At 43.5% G+C, this 13,297-nt stretch overlaps 1 protein-coding gene across 1 annotated transcript; it reads right to left on the bottom strand.

Annotated features, from left to right (window-relative positions):
* Positions 1–5,187: 5,187 nt before the first annotated feature.
* Positions 5,188–5,616, bottom strand: LOC145805481 (uncharacterized). Its single transcript, XM_082900621.1, has one exon. The coding sequence runs from the start codon at positions 5,614–5,616 to the stop codon at positions 5,188–5,190; it is 429 nt and encodes a 142-aa protein (XP_082756747.1).
* Between the last annotated feature and the right edge of the window lie 7,681 nt (positions 5,617–13,297).

Raw genomic sequence — 13,297 nt, 5'->3', positions numbered from 1 at the left:
ATGAGGTTCTTTACATCAATATCCCGAATCTTAGCAAGGGGTTCAGCTTTGTCATGACCCAAACCTGCCCCTATGGGTTTAGCACCGTAACCGGCCAGTAATCCGAGATTACCGAAGGCCTGCTTAAAAGTATTACAGTAATACAGAGTACAGGGGCAGGCGGAAGCCAATACAGTAAATAAACAATGTCCAATGAGCTGTGACAGTCTGTATGCCAAAAAGACTTTTCATTCAAATATATACAGTCGGACAAAACAGTATGTACATATATACAATCATTCAGTTCATGGACCTAATCCTTATCAAACAGTACAGTAACAGTCTATACAGTCGAACAGGACAGATACAGAGACAGACGGGGAATTTAAAAACACCCCTAAGCCGTAGCTTGACAGGCTCGGAACCTCGCAGTGAGGCACAACGGTTGGCTTGACAAAACTAGAGTTTACCCCGATGCTTCTAGCTGCGGTCTGGTGACTGCACACCTACATATATATATAAACAGTGAGCTAAAGCCCAGTGAATAACACAATGCATAAAGAGGTTAAGAATAAATGTCCTTGCAGTAATGAAAACAGTTCATTAAATCAATATTTCAGTCGTTCAGTCGATACAGTCATATGTGGTACATCCATTAGCAAAACAGTACAGTAAACAGTAGGTCTTAAAAAGACCGAGCAATAAATGATGGCCATCAGTCAGTAACAGTAGTGGTTCTAACGAGGGAACCGACAAAGATCTCTATAGCAGTAACAGTAAACAGTAGTTGCTAAGGATGCAACAATACAGTTCAGAATATAGGACATACATTCATTCAATTAACAGTATCAGTTCAGAAAGCAGTACGGTTCAATTGTTCAGAAGATAATCATTTTGAACATATCTTTACACAGTTGTTACTCACAGAGTTCTGGGCTACAGTAAGCTAGAGCGCGTCCCCAGTCGCCAACCCTACACAGTTACAGATTGAACACACACTAAGCTACACAGTTGGGAAGGATAATAACTTAACCCCTAATTGCCTCGGTGTGTTCTACATCTATATCCTCATTAAGATGCCTTAAACTAGGCCTAAGAATGCCTAGGATGAGATGAGGATGCAAAGATGCACTTGAAAAAGCATTTCCAGGCTTTTCAGAAAACAAGAGTCACGCTCGAGCGTAGGTTAATCCGCTCGAGCGGACATACAGACAAAGGTTTCCGCTCGAGCGTAGACTTACCCGCTCGAGCGTTCTGCAAAACAGTCAAAAGTGCTGGATAGGCGAAAATCACGCTCGATTGGGCGCTCGACACCCGCTCGAGCATGAGACACAACGCTTCGCTCGAGCGTCAATTATTCCGCTCGAGCGGACTTCAAAACAGAACGAAATGCTGGGATCACGATTTTCACGCTCGAGCACCAGTCACCCCGCTCGAGCGTGAGTCCAAATTCTGGAAATCCCAGATTTGAACCTCAAGCTCAAAACCAAGTTTTAAACCATAAATTTCGATCCTCTTGGGCCAATTTTCCAGAAAACACATCAAAACTTATACTTTAACATGATTCAAAGCTCAATTTGTAAAATCAAAGCCCAAGGGTGTTTCAAATAAATCCAATTCAAACCAATTTCCATGAATATGAAGAACATGCAAACATACATGAATTTAAACCATTTCAAGCTTCAATTTCATGTTCTAATGAGCCAATTCTTTCAAAGACAAGGTGAAAACATGGTCTATTGTAAAAATATGAGCATGCATGTACAATTTCATGAAGGACAACTTCAAAACTTCAAAGTAAAGGCATGCATGCATGAACTAGGCTCCAATTCAACATCATGAGACCAAAACTTGACTTAAATCACTAAAGGCTCAAGAACCACGCATGAACAAGCTTAAATACAACAAGGAGAGGTTGAAATTCCTTACCTAATTCTTGAATTAGAGGTATGGAGGCTCAAGAAGGCAAATCTCTCACAATTTCTTCAAGATTCCAAGCAATTCAAGATGAATTTACTCTAACTCCCTATTCTCCCTCTCTAGTCGGCTAAACACTCAAGAATAATGGCTGAGCAAATGTTTGTAATGCAAGACTAAGCCTTAGATAAGGTTTGGTGTAGTGGCCCACTCAAATGGCAAAGTTGTAGTTAAGTCAAACTATGTAACTTCTCAATAATTAACCTAATTTAATCATACCGAATTAGTTTTCAGATAAATATACCATAAAATCACATTAATTCTAAGGATCACAAATCATCAATCAATTTCGGATTCGGCCGCCGATAAGGCCTTCAATTTGCAATTAAAACATAAAAGCACGAACAGATAATCAAATAACCAAACAGATAGAATTACAATTAAACAGGTATACTTAGTCAATTCAGTTTCAATTTCAGTCGGTCAGTTTAGTAGTTTATTCAGTTCACTTATCATTCATAATCAGTTCAGTTTAACGGTAATCAGTGGTTAATCAGTAAACAGTGACGAGGGTTGTTACAAGCTTCTACCCATTTGGTAAAGTAATCTATTGTCACTAGTAGGAACTTCCTTTGTCCAGTCGTTTGAGGCAGTTGTCTAACAAGATCCATGCCCCATTGGACAAATGGCCAAGGACTGGACACTGGGTTCAAATCCGCTGCAGGTTGGTGTATCAAAGGTGCAAACCTTTGATACTTCTCACACCTTCTGACATAAGCTTCAGCATCTTTCTGGATATAGGGCCACCAATACCACTGAGTATGGCCCTATGAGCAAGTGACCTGCCCCCAGTGTGGCTTCCACATACTCCTTCGTGTATTTCGGACAGGAGGTCTTCAACTTGTGAAGGATGCACACACCTCAAAAAAGGTCCAGTAAAAGACCTTCTATAAAGATGTCTTTCTGCTGTCACACTTAATCTTGCCGACTCAGTCTGATTTTGTGTGTTTCTTTATGATCATCTGGCAGTTTCCCATGTCTAAGGAATACTATTATCGCATCTATCCAGCTTGGTCCCATCTCCACACACATTGCCTCATGCTCTGTGTTCAATGGTTCTACACTTGGACCTGACAAGTAGTCAACCATTATTGTCCTTGCCTCTCTTGGTTTTATTGCACTAGCCAGGTTGGCCAAGGCATCAGTATGGCTGTTGTCATCTTGGCTAACTTGTTGAAGTCAGCAATTTTGAAATAATGCTATCAGTCTGCCCACCTTCTTTACATAGGCCATCATTCTTTCATCTCGGGCTGCATATTCGCCTGTTGCCTGGTTGACGATAAGCTGGGAGCCACAAAAGACCATCACCTCGTCGGCTTCCACTGCTGCTGCCAACTTCAACCTCGCGATCAGTGCTTGATACTCTGCTTCGTTGTTTGAGGCTTTAAACCCCAAACAAATGGATTGTTCTAGCATCCGCCCATCTGGAGATACTAGCACTACTCCTACCCCCGCTTCTTGTCGATTTGAACTTCCATCAACAAACAGGCGGAAGGAGTAGCCGACGTAAATACTGCAGGGCCTGAGTTTCTCTTCTCTCCTCTATTCTACTATCCCCAGTTGGGTTTCTCCTTGTTCACCTGGACATCTTATACCCCGGCTTAACGGAGCCCGATGTATAATTACGCCTAGTGTGAACTTGGCCACGAAGTCGGCCAAAACCTGGCCTTTGATTGTTGTTCTGGGTCTGAATTCCAGGTCGTATTGGCCCAACACTACTGCCCATCTTGCTATCCTACCTATCAGATCTCCTTGCTGCAAAAGGGACTTCAAAGGATACTCAGTTAATACCATAATCTTGTGGGCTTAAAAGTAATGATTTAGCTTCATGGAGGCCATTACTAAGGCCAGTGTCAGTTTCTCCAAGGGTAAGTATCTAATCTCTGCATCTGCCAGTGCCATGGTTTTACTCACGTAGTAAACTGCCATTTGTTCTCCATTTTCTTCTCTGATTACGAATGCACTCACTGTATGTTCTGAAACCACCAAGTATAAGAACAGCTCCTCTCCAAGTACTGGATTTGAAAGAACTGGAGCTGTGGTCAAGTATTTCTTCAAGTCAGCCAAGGCGACTTCGCACTCTTCTGTCCATAAGAAATCTATGGCTCTCTTCACTAAACTAAAGAAAGGTTTGCATTTGTCAGAACTTCTGTTTATGAACCTGTTCAGGGCTGCAGCCCTTCCAGTCAACATCTGCACTTATTTTGCCAATGTTGGGCTCTTCAACTCCAAAATGGCCTTGATCTAATCCGAGCTTGCCTCGATGCCCTTTCTGGTGACCAAGTATCCCAGGAATTTTCCTGACCCAACTCCAAATGCGCACTTCGACGCATTGAGTCGGAGCTGAAATGTCCTTAGGATATCGAAGACTGCTTTCAGGTCGGCCAGATGATCTTCAGGTTCCTTGGTCTTCACGACCATGTCATCAATGTATACCTTAACTGTTTTGCCTATTAGATGTCTGAACATCTTAGTCACCAATCTCTAGTAAGTTGCTCCTGTATTTTTCAACCCGAAAGGCATCACTCTGTAGTAATACATCCTTTTTAGGGTGATAAATGCAGTCTTCTTCTCATCTGTGGGGTACATGGCTATCTGATGGTACCCCCTATAAGCGTCCAAGAAGATCATCCTTCCATGTCCTGAGGTGGCATCCACCAGTTGGTCAATTTTGGGGAGTGGAAAACTGTCTTTGGGACAAGCCTTGTTCAGGCAGGTGAAATCCACACAAACCCTCTACTTCCCGTTCTTTTTCTTTACAATAATCGTGTTTGATAGCCATGTTGGGTAGTTTACCTCTCGAATAGCTCTAGCCTTCAGAATTTTATCCACTTCCTCTTTTACTGCCTCAACATGCATCAACGTAGGCCTCCTTGCTCGCTGGATAATAGGTTTGGCCGACCTGTCGACATTTAGTCTACGGCAAGTGACCTCAGGGTCAATGCTAGGCACCTCGTATGGTGTCCAAGAAAACACCTCAAGGTTTGCTCTCAAGAATGTCCCTAATTCCTTTTCATCTTCCTCAGCCAAACCTGAGCCGAGAAGGAAGAAGCGCTCTTCATCCCCTTGGTAGACTAAGATCTTCTTCAGGGCTTCCTCACTTTTCTTGGCTAGTTCTTTGCCGACGTTCTCGAGGACCTCTATGTCCTCATCCTCAATCTCTACTGTTTCTGCTTCTCGTATGTTGCAGATGGATTTCATTGCTGCCATGGAGCAATTCTTTGCCTGCACCTAATCTCCTCTGACCTTCTCAATTCCATGTTCTGTTGGGAACCGCAACAGCTGGTGCAATGTTGAGGGAGCAGCCCATATTGCATGCAGCCATGGCCTTCCTAGGATAGCATTGTAAAGAGAGGGTGTGTCAGTTATTGTGAACTCTATTTTTACCTTCTTGGTGCTAGTCTGCACCTCCAAACTTACTGCTCCCAAGGGCCACATCGGCATTCCGTTGAACCCTACCATAGAACCATTAAATTGTTCCAGATCATCTTGGTGAAAGCCAACCTCTTTGTAGCACCTGACATACATGATGTCACAAAAGCTGCTCTGGTCTATTACAATTTGCTTTACCTGACACTCTCCAATATGGAGAAATATTACCAAGGCATCGTTGTGTGGATGTTGCACCATCTCTAGGTTGTCCTTAGTAAAGAACACCATTTGTCCCTAGCACTTGTCTGCCCTAGGTCTCTTCTTTTGGACCTGACACACATGTTGTAAGTGTTTTACCTTCTGAGTTTCCCCACGTACCTCGTTCTCATTGACCTTCGAGTGAATCACATTGATCACTCGAGGTCCGTCTGCTTGTGGTTGTGGTGCTGGCAGGGGTGGTGCTGCTAGTGCCTGAGGCAGTCTCGTTTGTTCCTCCCTTATTCTAGCCTCATTTACTAGGTCCCTTAAATGGCTTTGTCTTATCAGGTCTTCCAGATGTGCTTTTAGTGCTCCACACCTTTGAATTAGATGCCCATCCTCATTGTGGTAGGCGCAACGTTTCCCTAGAATTCTTCCCATAAATTCACCAGGAATCTTCTCTGGTGCTTTATAATAGGGTTGATTCCAGATTCTTTCCAAGACTTTGTAAACCGGAATTCGAAATGCGATTGTGACTGCCTGTGCAGCCCTCAGTCCTGTCTCCTGCTTATTGTATCTACTATTACCTTGGCCTCACTTCGGCAAGCCGTTTCTTTTCTCTTATTTTGACGCCTTTGTCCCTGGCGTGTCCTCCTCGGCCCTCGCATACTTCTCTATTCTGGCCATTAGTTCTTCCATACTTTTTGGTAGTGTTTTTGCCAATGATTTTCAGAGCAGGCAATCATCGTTCAGGCCGTTCTTGAAAGACATGACCGCCACCTCTTGGTTGCACCCTTGTATTCGGTTGAACACCTCATAATACCTTTTGGAATAGGCCCTAAGGCTTTCATCCTCGCCAATTCTTAGAGAATCAGGGAGTCCACCCTCAATGGCTGTAGTTTGTTTGTCACAAACCTAGCCACGAACATCTCGGCCAGGCTTTCCCAGCTTTTCACAGTTCCTTTCGGCAACTTGTGAAACCAGTCTGATGCGATTTCTCCAAAGGATGAGGGGAACACTTTGCAGAGCAACAAAGTTAGGGTCAGACTTACCGTCGTATATCTGGAATCTCGGCATGTGGAACCTTTTCGGGGCCTCAAATTTGTCCAACTCTACCGAAAACGGTGTTCTTGGCTTGACCGGAGAGGTTATCTCGGCATCTTGTCGATCCTCTGAAAGTAATCTCTCAGATCCTCCTTGGTTCGTCCAGGAGCTCGGCTATCAACGGATTTTAGCCTCTTTGGTGCGCTACTCCCGGTGTCGTTATAAGTCATCTTGGACTTCTCTCCATTAGTTGTGTCGAAACAGAGTCCTTCCCTTGAATATGTCGATGTTCTTTGGGGTTAGCTTCTTTGGTACGATGCGTCCTCCGAGAATCTCCTTCATTGACTCTCCTCGCCTGACCTCCCTTGAAGGCCGGTGAGAGTGTTCCTTGGTCCTAGTGTGCTGGGGGACGGCAGGGACTATTTTCTACCCTACTTTCTGGGCATCGTTCTTGGCCGCTAGAATCGACGTGTCTTGTAACGGAAATGGTGGCTGCATGACATTGTTCTGCATCATGAAATTGACGACCGATTGCAGCTCTGCCAATTTATTCGCCATTCCCTTCATCTCTCCATCCCTCCGTAGGCATCTATCTTTCCACACCTAGAGGTCGTTCTCATTATAATACCCGCCTTGGCCTGACTTCTTTGGTACGTCGCCCTCCTGGCCGACGTCTTTCTCTCCGGGATTCTGATCCCGAGTTTTCTCGTTGCAATTATCCTCCTCTACGTTAGGGTCAATGTGCTTACCACTTCGAGTGGGGATGTCATCCACAATCTTCTCTTTTTGTCCATCATTGGCCACCTATTCTCCTTTCTTTTCCACAGACGGCGCCAAATTGTGTGTGCTGTTTTCTGACCACATTGCCAAACAAGTATTCAGCTGGAGAACATTGGCAGAATAGATTGCGCCCCGAACGACCTCTCATAGAAAGATAAGATTCCGGCGATGGTTCGTCCACCCCGGGGCACAGTTATCTCTCAAAAATAGCAAATAATGCTTATATTCATTGTCAGAATCTAAAAAGCATACCTTAGATCCATGAGGGTGCCTTACTTTTATAGTCAGCACTAACCTGATCCTTGTAGAAGCCTAGCTTCTCTTGGATTTTGTCCCAATACTCATCCTGGACTCTCCAATAGATAAAGATAAACTCTCTAAGAGTTTTGTCCTTATCCTGGCTGAGGTCCTCCCTCATTCTAGGACTCTTATCCATTATCCGTTCATCTCGGATTTCGGTATCTTCGCAGGTAACCTTGGCCTAGCCGAAATCACCTCGACGCCAATACCAGGACACATGGCACCTTAGCTGGCACTTCGATACTACCTTGACTACGTGTTGTTATTCAAAAAAATATGTCCTTACATTATAGACATAAAAATTTAACTTATAAATTTTGTATATACTACAAAATAAAATATGAAATTACTTCAATATATTTATAATATATTTTTTTTAAATTTATAAAATTCCGTACATAACACCCTTTATCACTAAGTATATATTAATTGGAATATGTCGATGTAGTTAATTTCGACAGAGAACTTTTCAATTCGTTCATTATACGAGGATTACTGTATTTCCAATCTTTAAAAATCGAAAAAATTACTAGATCCCAGGAGTAAACGCGATATTTATTTAAATTCAATTTTAATTTAATTTACAAAAAATATAATTCATTTAAATTCATTTATAAATTTTAATGGGGTTGTCTAGTTTGGGAATTGCATATAAATTTTTATCCCATCACTTTTTTATTTTTTTTAATTTATATTAAAAACAATCTTGTTGGTTTATTTGCTACAAGTTATCACATTATTTTTCTACTTTTTTCCACATATTTTTATAAAAAATCAATAAATTACTAAATATAAGAATTGTTTTGAAAATTTGATTAAAAATTGATTTTTTAATTTTTTTGAGAAAATATGAAAAAAAAAAATAGATATGTGATGTAACCCAGGTTAAAAGTTGACTTTTGACTTTTAGCTAAATTTCCAAATTGAGCTTAAGGTCTAGTTTGGAACATACTATTTTAGTAACTTCTGACTTTTTTATAAAAAGATGTACAGAAAAATAAATAGAGTGATATAATAATATATAATGACTTTTTAATTAAAATATTTAATCCCCAAACGAGACCTAAGTCATGCCCAAATCACCTTTGCTTTTTTTTGTTGCCTTTTTATTAGGTGTTTGGAGATAATACAATTCAGGTGTTTTAAAAAATTATTATATATTAATGAGAAAACTTATAATGTTAATGGTTAATATTTATATAATTTTCCACTTTTTTATATATGTACTGTATTTTTTTTTTTCTGACATCCTCTAACATGTAATTCTCCCATTGCACATCGGGTTAGCTTTTTAGGTTTTGAAAAATGTTATAATATGATGTGACATCAAATGGTTGTAATGTCAATTTCCTTTTTTACCCTCAAGACTATGGGAGAAAATTCCCTTTTTATCCTCATGCCTATGGGACATGTGAGGGTAATTCGATAATTCTATATATAAGAGCATTTTGCTTACATATATATATATATATATATATATTTTTTTTTTTTTCCTTTCCAAACGCAAAAATGAACCAGACGAGCTTATGGCATTTCAGAGTTTTTCTTGTTTAGGCATTTTCCAAACAAGCTGCTTCTAATTTTTAGTTCATTCCAAAAGATACTGAGAGGGTAGTTTTGGTGAAAAGGCCGAAAAGTTACTCCGGCCCAAGAGAGATAAAGTTACTCTGGCCCAAGAATTGTAAAGTTACTCCGGTCCGGGAGCAACTTGGAGTTAGGCCGGTCTCAGAGTTAGTCCGGTCATGACGAATTGAGGTTAGAACGGTCAAAACCTTGCTACTCGGTAGCTCGGTCTAAACATACCATGGTTTGTACATGAAAGAACCGAGATAGGAAGTAGAAAAGAAAGAACCGAATTAAGGATAGTTCGGCCTACTCTGTGGCTCAGCATAGCCAGTATTATTTCGGTCATGTGGTAGTTCGGCCATGGTAAAAACCATCTCACTTGGTTTAAGCAGTGAGGGGGGTGTTGAAGGATAAGCATTATCTTTCAAGAGTATGAATCCTAGGAGGACTCTGCATGGAGAAGTAGAAATCCTACTAGGATTGTGCCACACGGAACTTATAAAAGCTCACAAACATCACCTTGGAGGAGGTAACACACAACTTTGCTTTCTGAATTCCCAGAGCTTTGTCTATTTGTCAAGTTTGCTGACTTAGGCATCGGAGAGGTTTCCGGCACACACCCGCCAGCTAGCTCACGTTTGTGTTTTCAGGTGATAAGGCGACGTCGTACGGCGGAGCGCAGACTTGGTCAACAGGGTTATACGAGAAAATTTATTTATTTCCCGTACAATTGGCGCCGTCTGTGGGAAGAACAGACAGGACAAAATCTCTTGATTAAGCTCCTCCTCTTCAGAAACAATGGTGCACATTGAAGAATTGCCACAGTCCGCCATCGACGGACAAACTCCAGATGGGGGCGCAAGGCGTGAAGGACTACCTTCTATCCCTCCCATGGAAGATTTGGAGCCCCAACGACATAATACCAGGAGGGATACTAGGGGAAGGCGGAATAACAGCCCCCATCGCTCTCATTCGCAAAGTCCTGACAGGCAAAGACGGGGGATTGATCCTCAAGCTTTGGAAGACCGCGCGAAAGAACAAGATGAATTAATAAAAAAGATGGCGGCAGACATGAAAGCTTTGAAGCGCCAGATGAAGGGAAAAGAAGTGGCGACAGGAGAGGGGCGCAAAAGCAAGACGCCCCCTCGCCACTCAGAAAATCGGAGTAGGAATACCACACCCTCGCAAGGAGAGAGTAGAAGCCTCAGGACATGCGATACTCAATCCTGGTCTTCCAGAACTCGTCACTCCAGGTCTGAAAGGACGAGATCTGAAAGATCATATACTGAAGGAAGCACGTATTGGCCCTCGCATTCGCACCAAACCAGATCTAGACAGACGGAATTACCCAGATCATCCGACTTACGAACCGTGCTCGAAGAGAAAGCACGATGCAAGGAGGATGCCAGGGCGTGGGATCCGCACAGAGTTTCTGCCTTACAGCGGTTGGCTCCTCGGACGCATGGAAGCGTCGAGGTTGGAATGTCAATACCACGCCCTGCCTACGAACCAACGGACAAAGCATTAGCAAGGCTACAGACTTCGCCGTTTGTTCCGGTGATTGAAAACGCGCCCCTACCATCAGGCTTCCTTCAGCCCAAATTCACTACATATGAAGGGAAGACGGACCCCTACTCACACTTTCGCCACTTTCGCCAGGTCATAGTTGTGTACAGGCGAAACGAGGCCTTAATGTATATACTCTTCCCATCAAGCCTTGGCGACCTAGGCTTGACTTGGTTTGAAAAACTTCCAGAGGGCAGCATAGCCTCCTGGGCACAATTGGCAGAGGCGTTCGTAACAAGGTTCCGAACAAACACTAAAACCCCGGTGGAGATCGACCAGCTACTCTCCATCGACATGGGTGATAAAGAGACCGTAAGATCCTACAACAGTCGCTACTGGGAGACATTCAATCAGATTGGGGACTGCCCCACCAATCTCGCTATCGCACAGTATAAAAGAGGCCTTCCAGTCGGGAACAGACTAAGGGACTCGATCACCATGACGCCACCCCTCACCATGGAAGCCCTGATGGAAAGAGTGCATCAGCACATCAGGGTAGAAGAAGATGGCACACGTGCCAAAGCAAAATCTGGTGCGACCGCAGTACCAGAAAAGAAAACCTCAACAAAGGTCAATGCAGTAGATCGTCAGAACAGAAACAGACGTGGCAGACGAGATAACGGAGAAGACCCGGATAAAAGATGGTTGAGAATCCGCACTGCCATAACCACGGTGTTCAAGAAATCGATATATCAGATTCTGAGCGAAATAAGAGATGAGCCTTTCGTCAAGTGGCCAGCCAAGCTAAGAGAAGCCTAGAAGGACTATGACGAAAGATCGTGGTGCACCTTCCACAAAGAAAAAGGGCACCGAACTGAGAATTACACACCATTGAGACAGCACCTGGAGGAGTTGGTGGCGGCAGGTCACTTGGACAAATACATTGAAGGAGGGACGCAGCCTGCCCCCCAGGACCATAATAACCCCAATGGAATGCCAATCGACGCCCCACCTCAAGGCATTATCAATGTGATACATGGAGTTTTTGAACCTGAGCGTGTATGCGAGCTCAGGGGATCAATCAAAAAGGCTGAGCACTTTAGAGATGTGCTAAGTGCCCAACCTGCCATCAAGAAGGGGAAAACAGAGGCAACAAACGTCATGTCCTTTTCGGATAAAGACTTGGATCGAATATACTGTCCACACAATGATGCCCTAATCGTCACTCTCCGAGTCAAGGATTTTGACGTCAAGCGGATTCTGATTGACCAGGGTAGTTCATGTGAAATCATGTACTGCGAGACATTTAAACAATTGAAGCTGCAAGACAAAGACTTGGCGCCTGCCGTATCTCCCCTAATTGGATTCAACTCCATGCCAGAATGGCCCGTCGGTAAGATAATTCTTCCAGTTAGAGCAGGAAGCGTGACAAAACAAGTGGAGTTCTAGGTATTGAAGGTCCCCTCCACTTACAACATCATCTTGGGCAGAACATGGCTGCATGCCATGCGTTCGGTGGCGTCATCCTACCACCAAGTAATGCGGTTCCCCAACGACACCGGTATAATTGAAGAAGTCTATGGAGATCAGATCATGTCAAAGCAATGTTTCGCCACGATGAATGGCAGCCGTGCTACCAAAGGATACGTTCATTCGATGGAAGAACCTGAAAGCAATGAACTATTCGCGGATGTTGGCAAAGAGGTTGATCAGAAAGCAGTGGAGGACTTGGTGGAGGTAAAAATAGATAAAAAGAACCCGGATAAGTTCTTCTTGCTCGGTTCGTCGTTGTCCAGCACTGAGAGATTAGAGGTCTTGGAATTCTTGACCTCTAACATCGAAGTGTTCGCCTGGACACCCTACGACATGCCAGGCATTGATCCAAACTTCATCAGTCACCAACTTAATGTCCACCCATCCGCCAGACCAATCATCCAACGAACACGCAGATCGGCACTCCACCATGCCGAAATAGTGGTGGAAGAAGTAGGTAACCTGCTGGAGGCAGGAGCAATTAGAGAGGTGCACTACCCGAAATGGATCTCCAACACGGTCGTAGTGCCAAAGAAGAATGGCAAATGGTGTGTCTGCGTCGACTACAAAACAGTCAACAAGGTATGCCCAAAAGACAGCTTTCCTCTACCACGGATAGATCAACTGGTAGACCTAACGGCAGGGCACAACCGACTTAGCTTTCTGGATGCATACAGAGGCTACCACCAGATCACCATGCATGAACCAGACCAGGAGGTCACATCCTTTACAACTCCAAGAGGACTATACTGTTACAAGGTCATGCCCTTTGGCCTAAAGAACGCAGGGGCGACATTCCAACGGATGGTCACCAAGATGTTTGAACCATTGTTAGGCAGAACAATGGAGGCTTACATCGACGACATGGTGGTCAAAAGCAAAGATGAGAATGACCATCTCAAGGACTTAGGAGAGATGTTTGAAATCTTGAAGAAACATAAGTTGCGCCTCAACGCATCCAAGTGTGCATTCGGAGTAGGATCTGGCAAATTCCTAGGCTTCCTCGTGACCAACCGAGGTATAGAAGCAGACCCCTCTCAGA

This window comes from Camellia sinensis, chromosome 13 (assembly GCF_055761805.1).
Source record: "Camellia sinensis isolate YWXY chromosome 13, ASM5576180v1, whole genome shotgun sequence".
NCBI classification, from domain to species: Eukaryota; Viridiplantae; Streptophyta; class Magnoliopsida; order Ericales; family Theaceae; genus Camellia; species Camellia sinensis.
The sequence above is the reverse complement of the archived record's forward strand: the minus strand, read 5'-3'. Positions and strand labels throughout refer to the sequence as shown.

Bases quoted from the DNA above. Each gene is read 5' to 3' on its own strand.
- LOC145805481 (XM_082900621.1), bottom strand. From the start codon at position 5,616: ATGGTGTTCTTTACTAAGGACAACCTAGAGATGGTGCAACATCCACAC.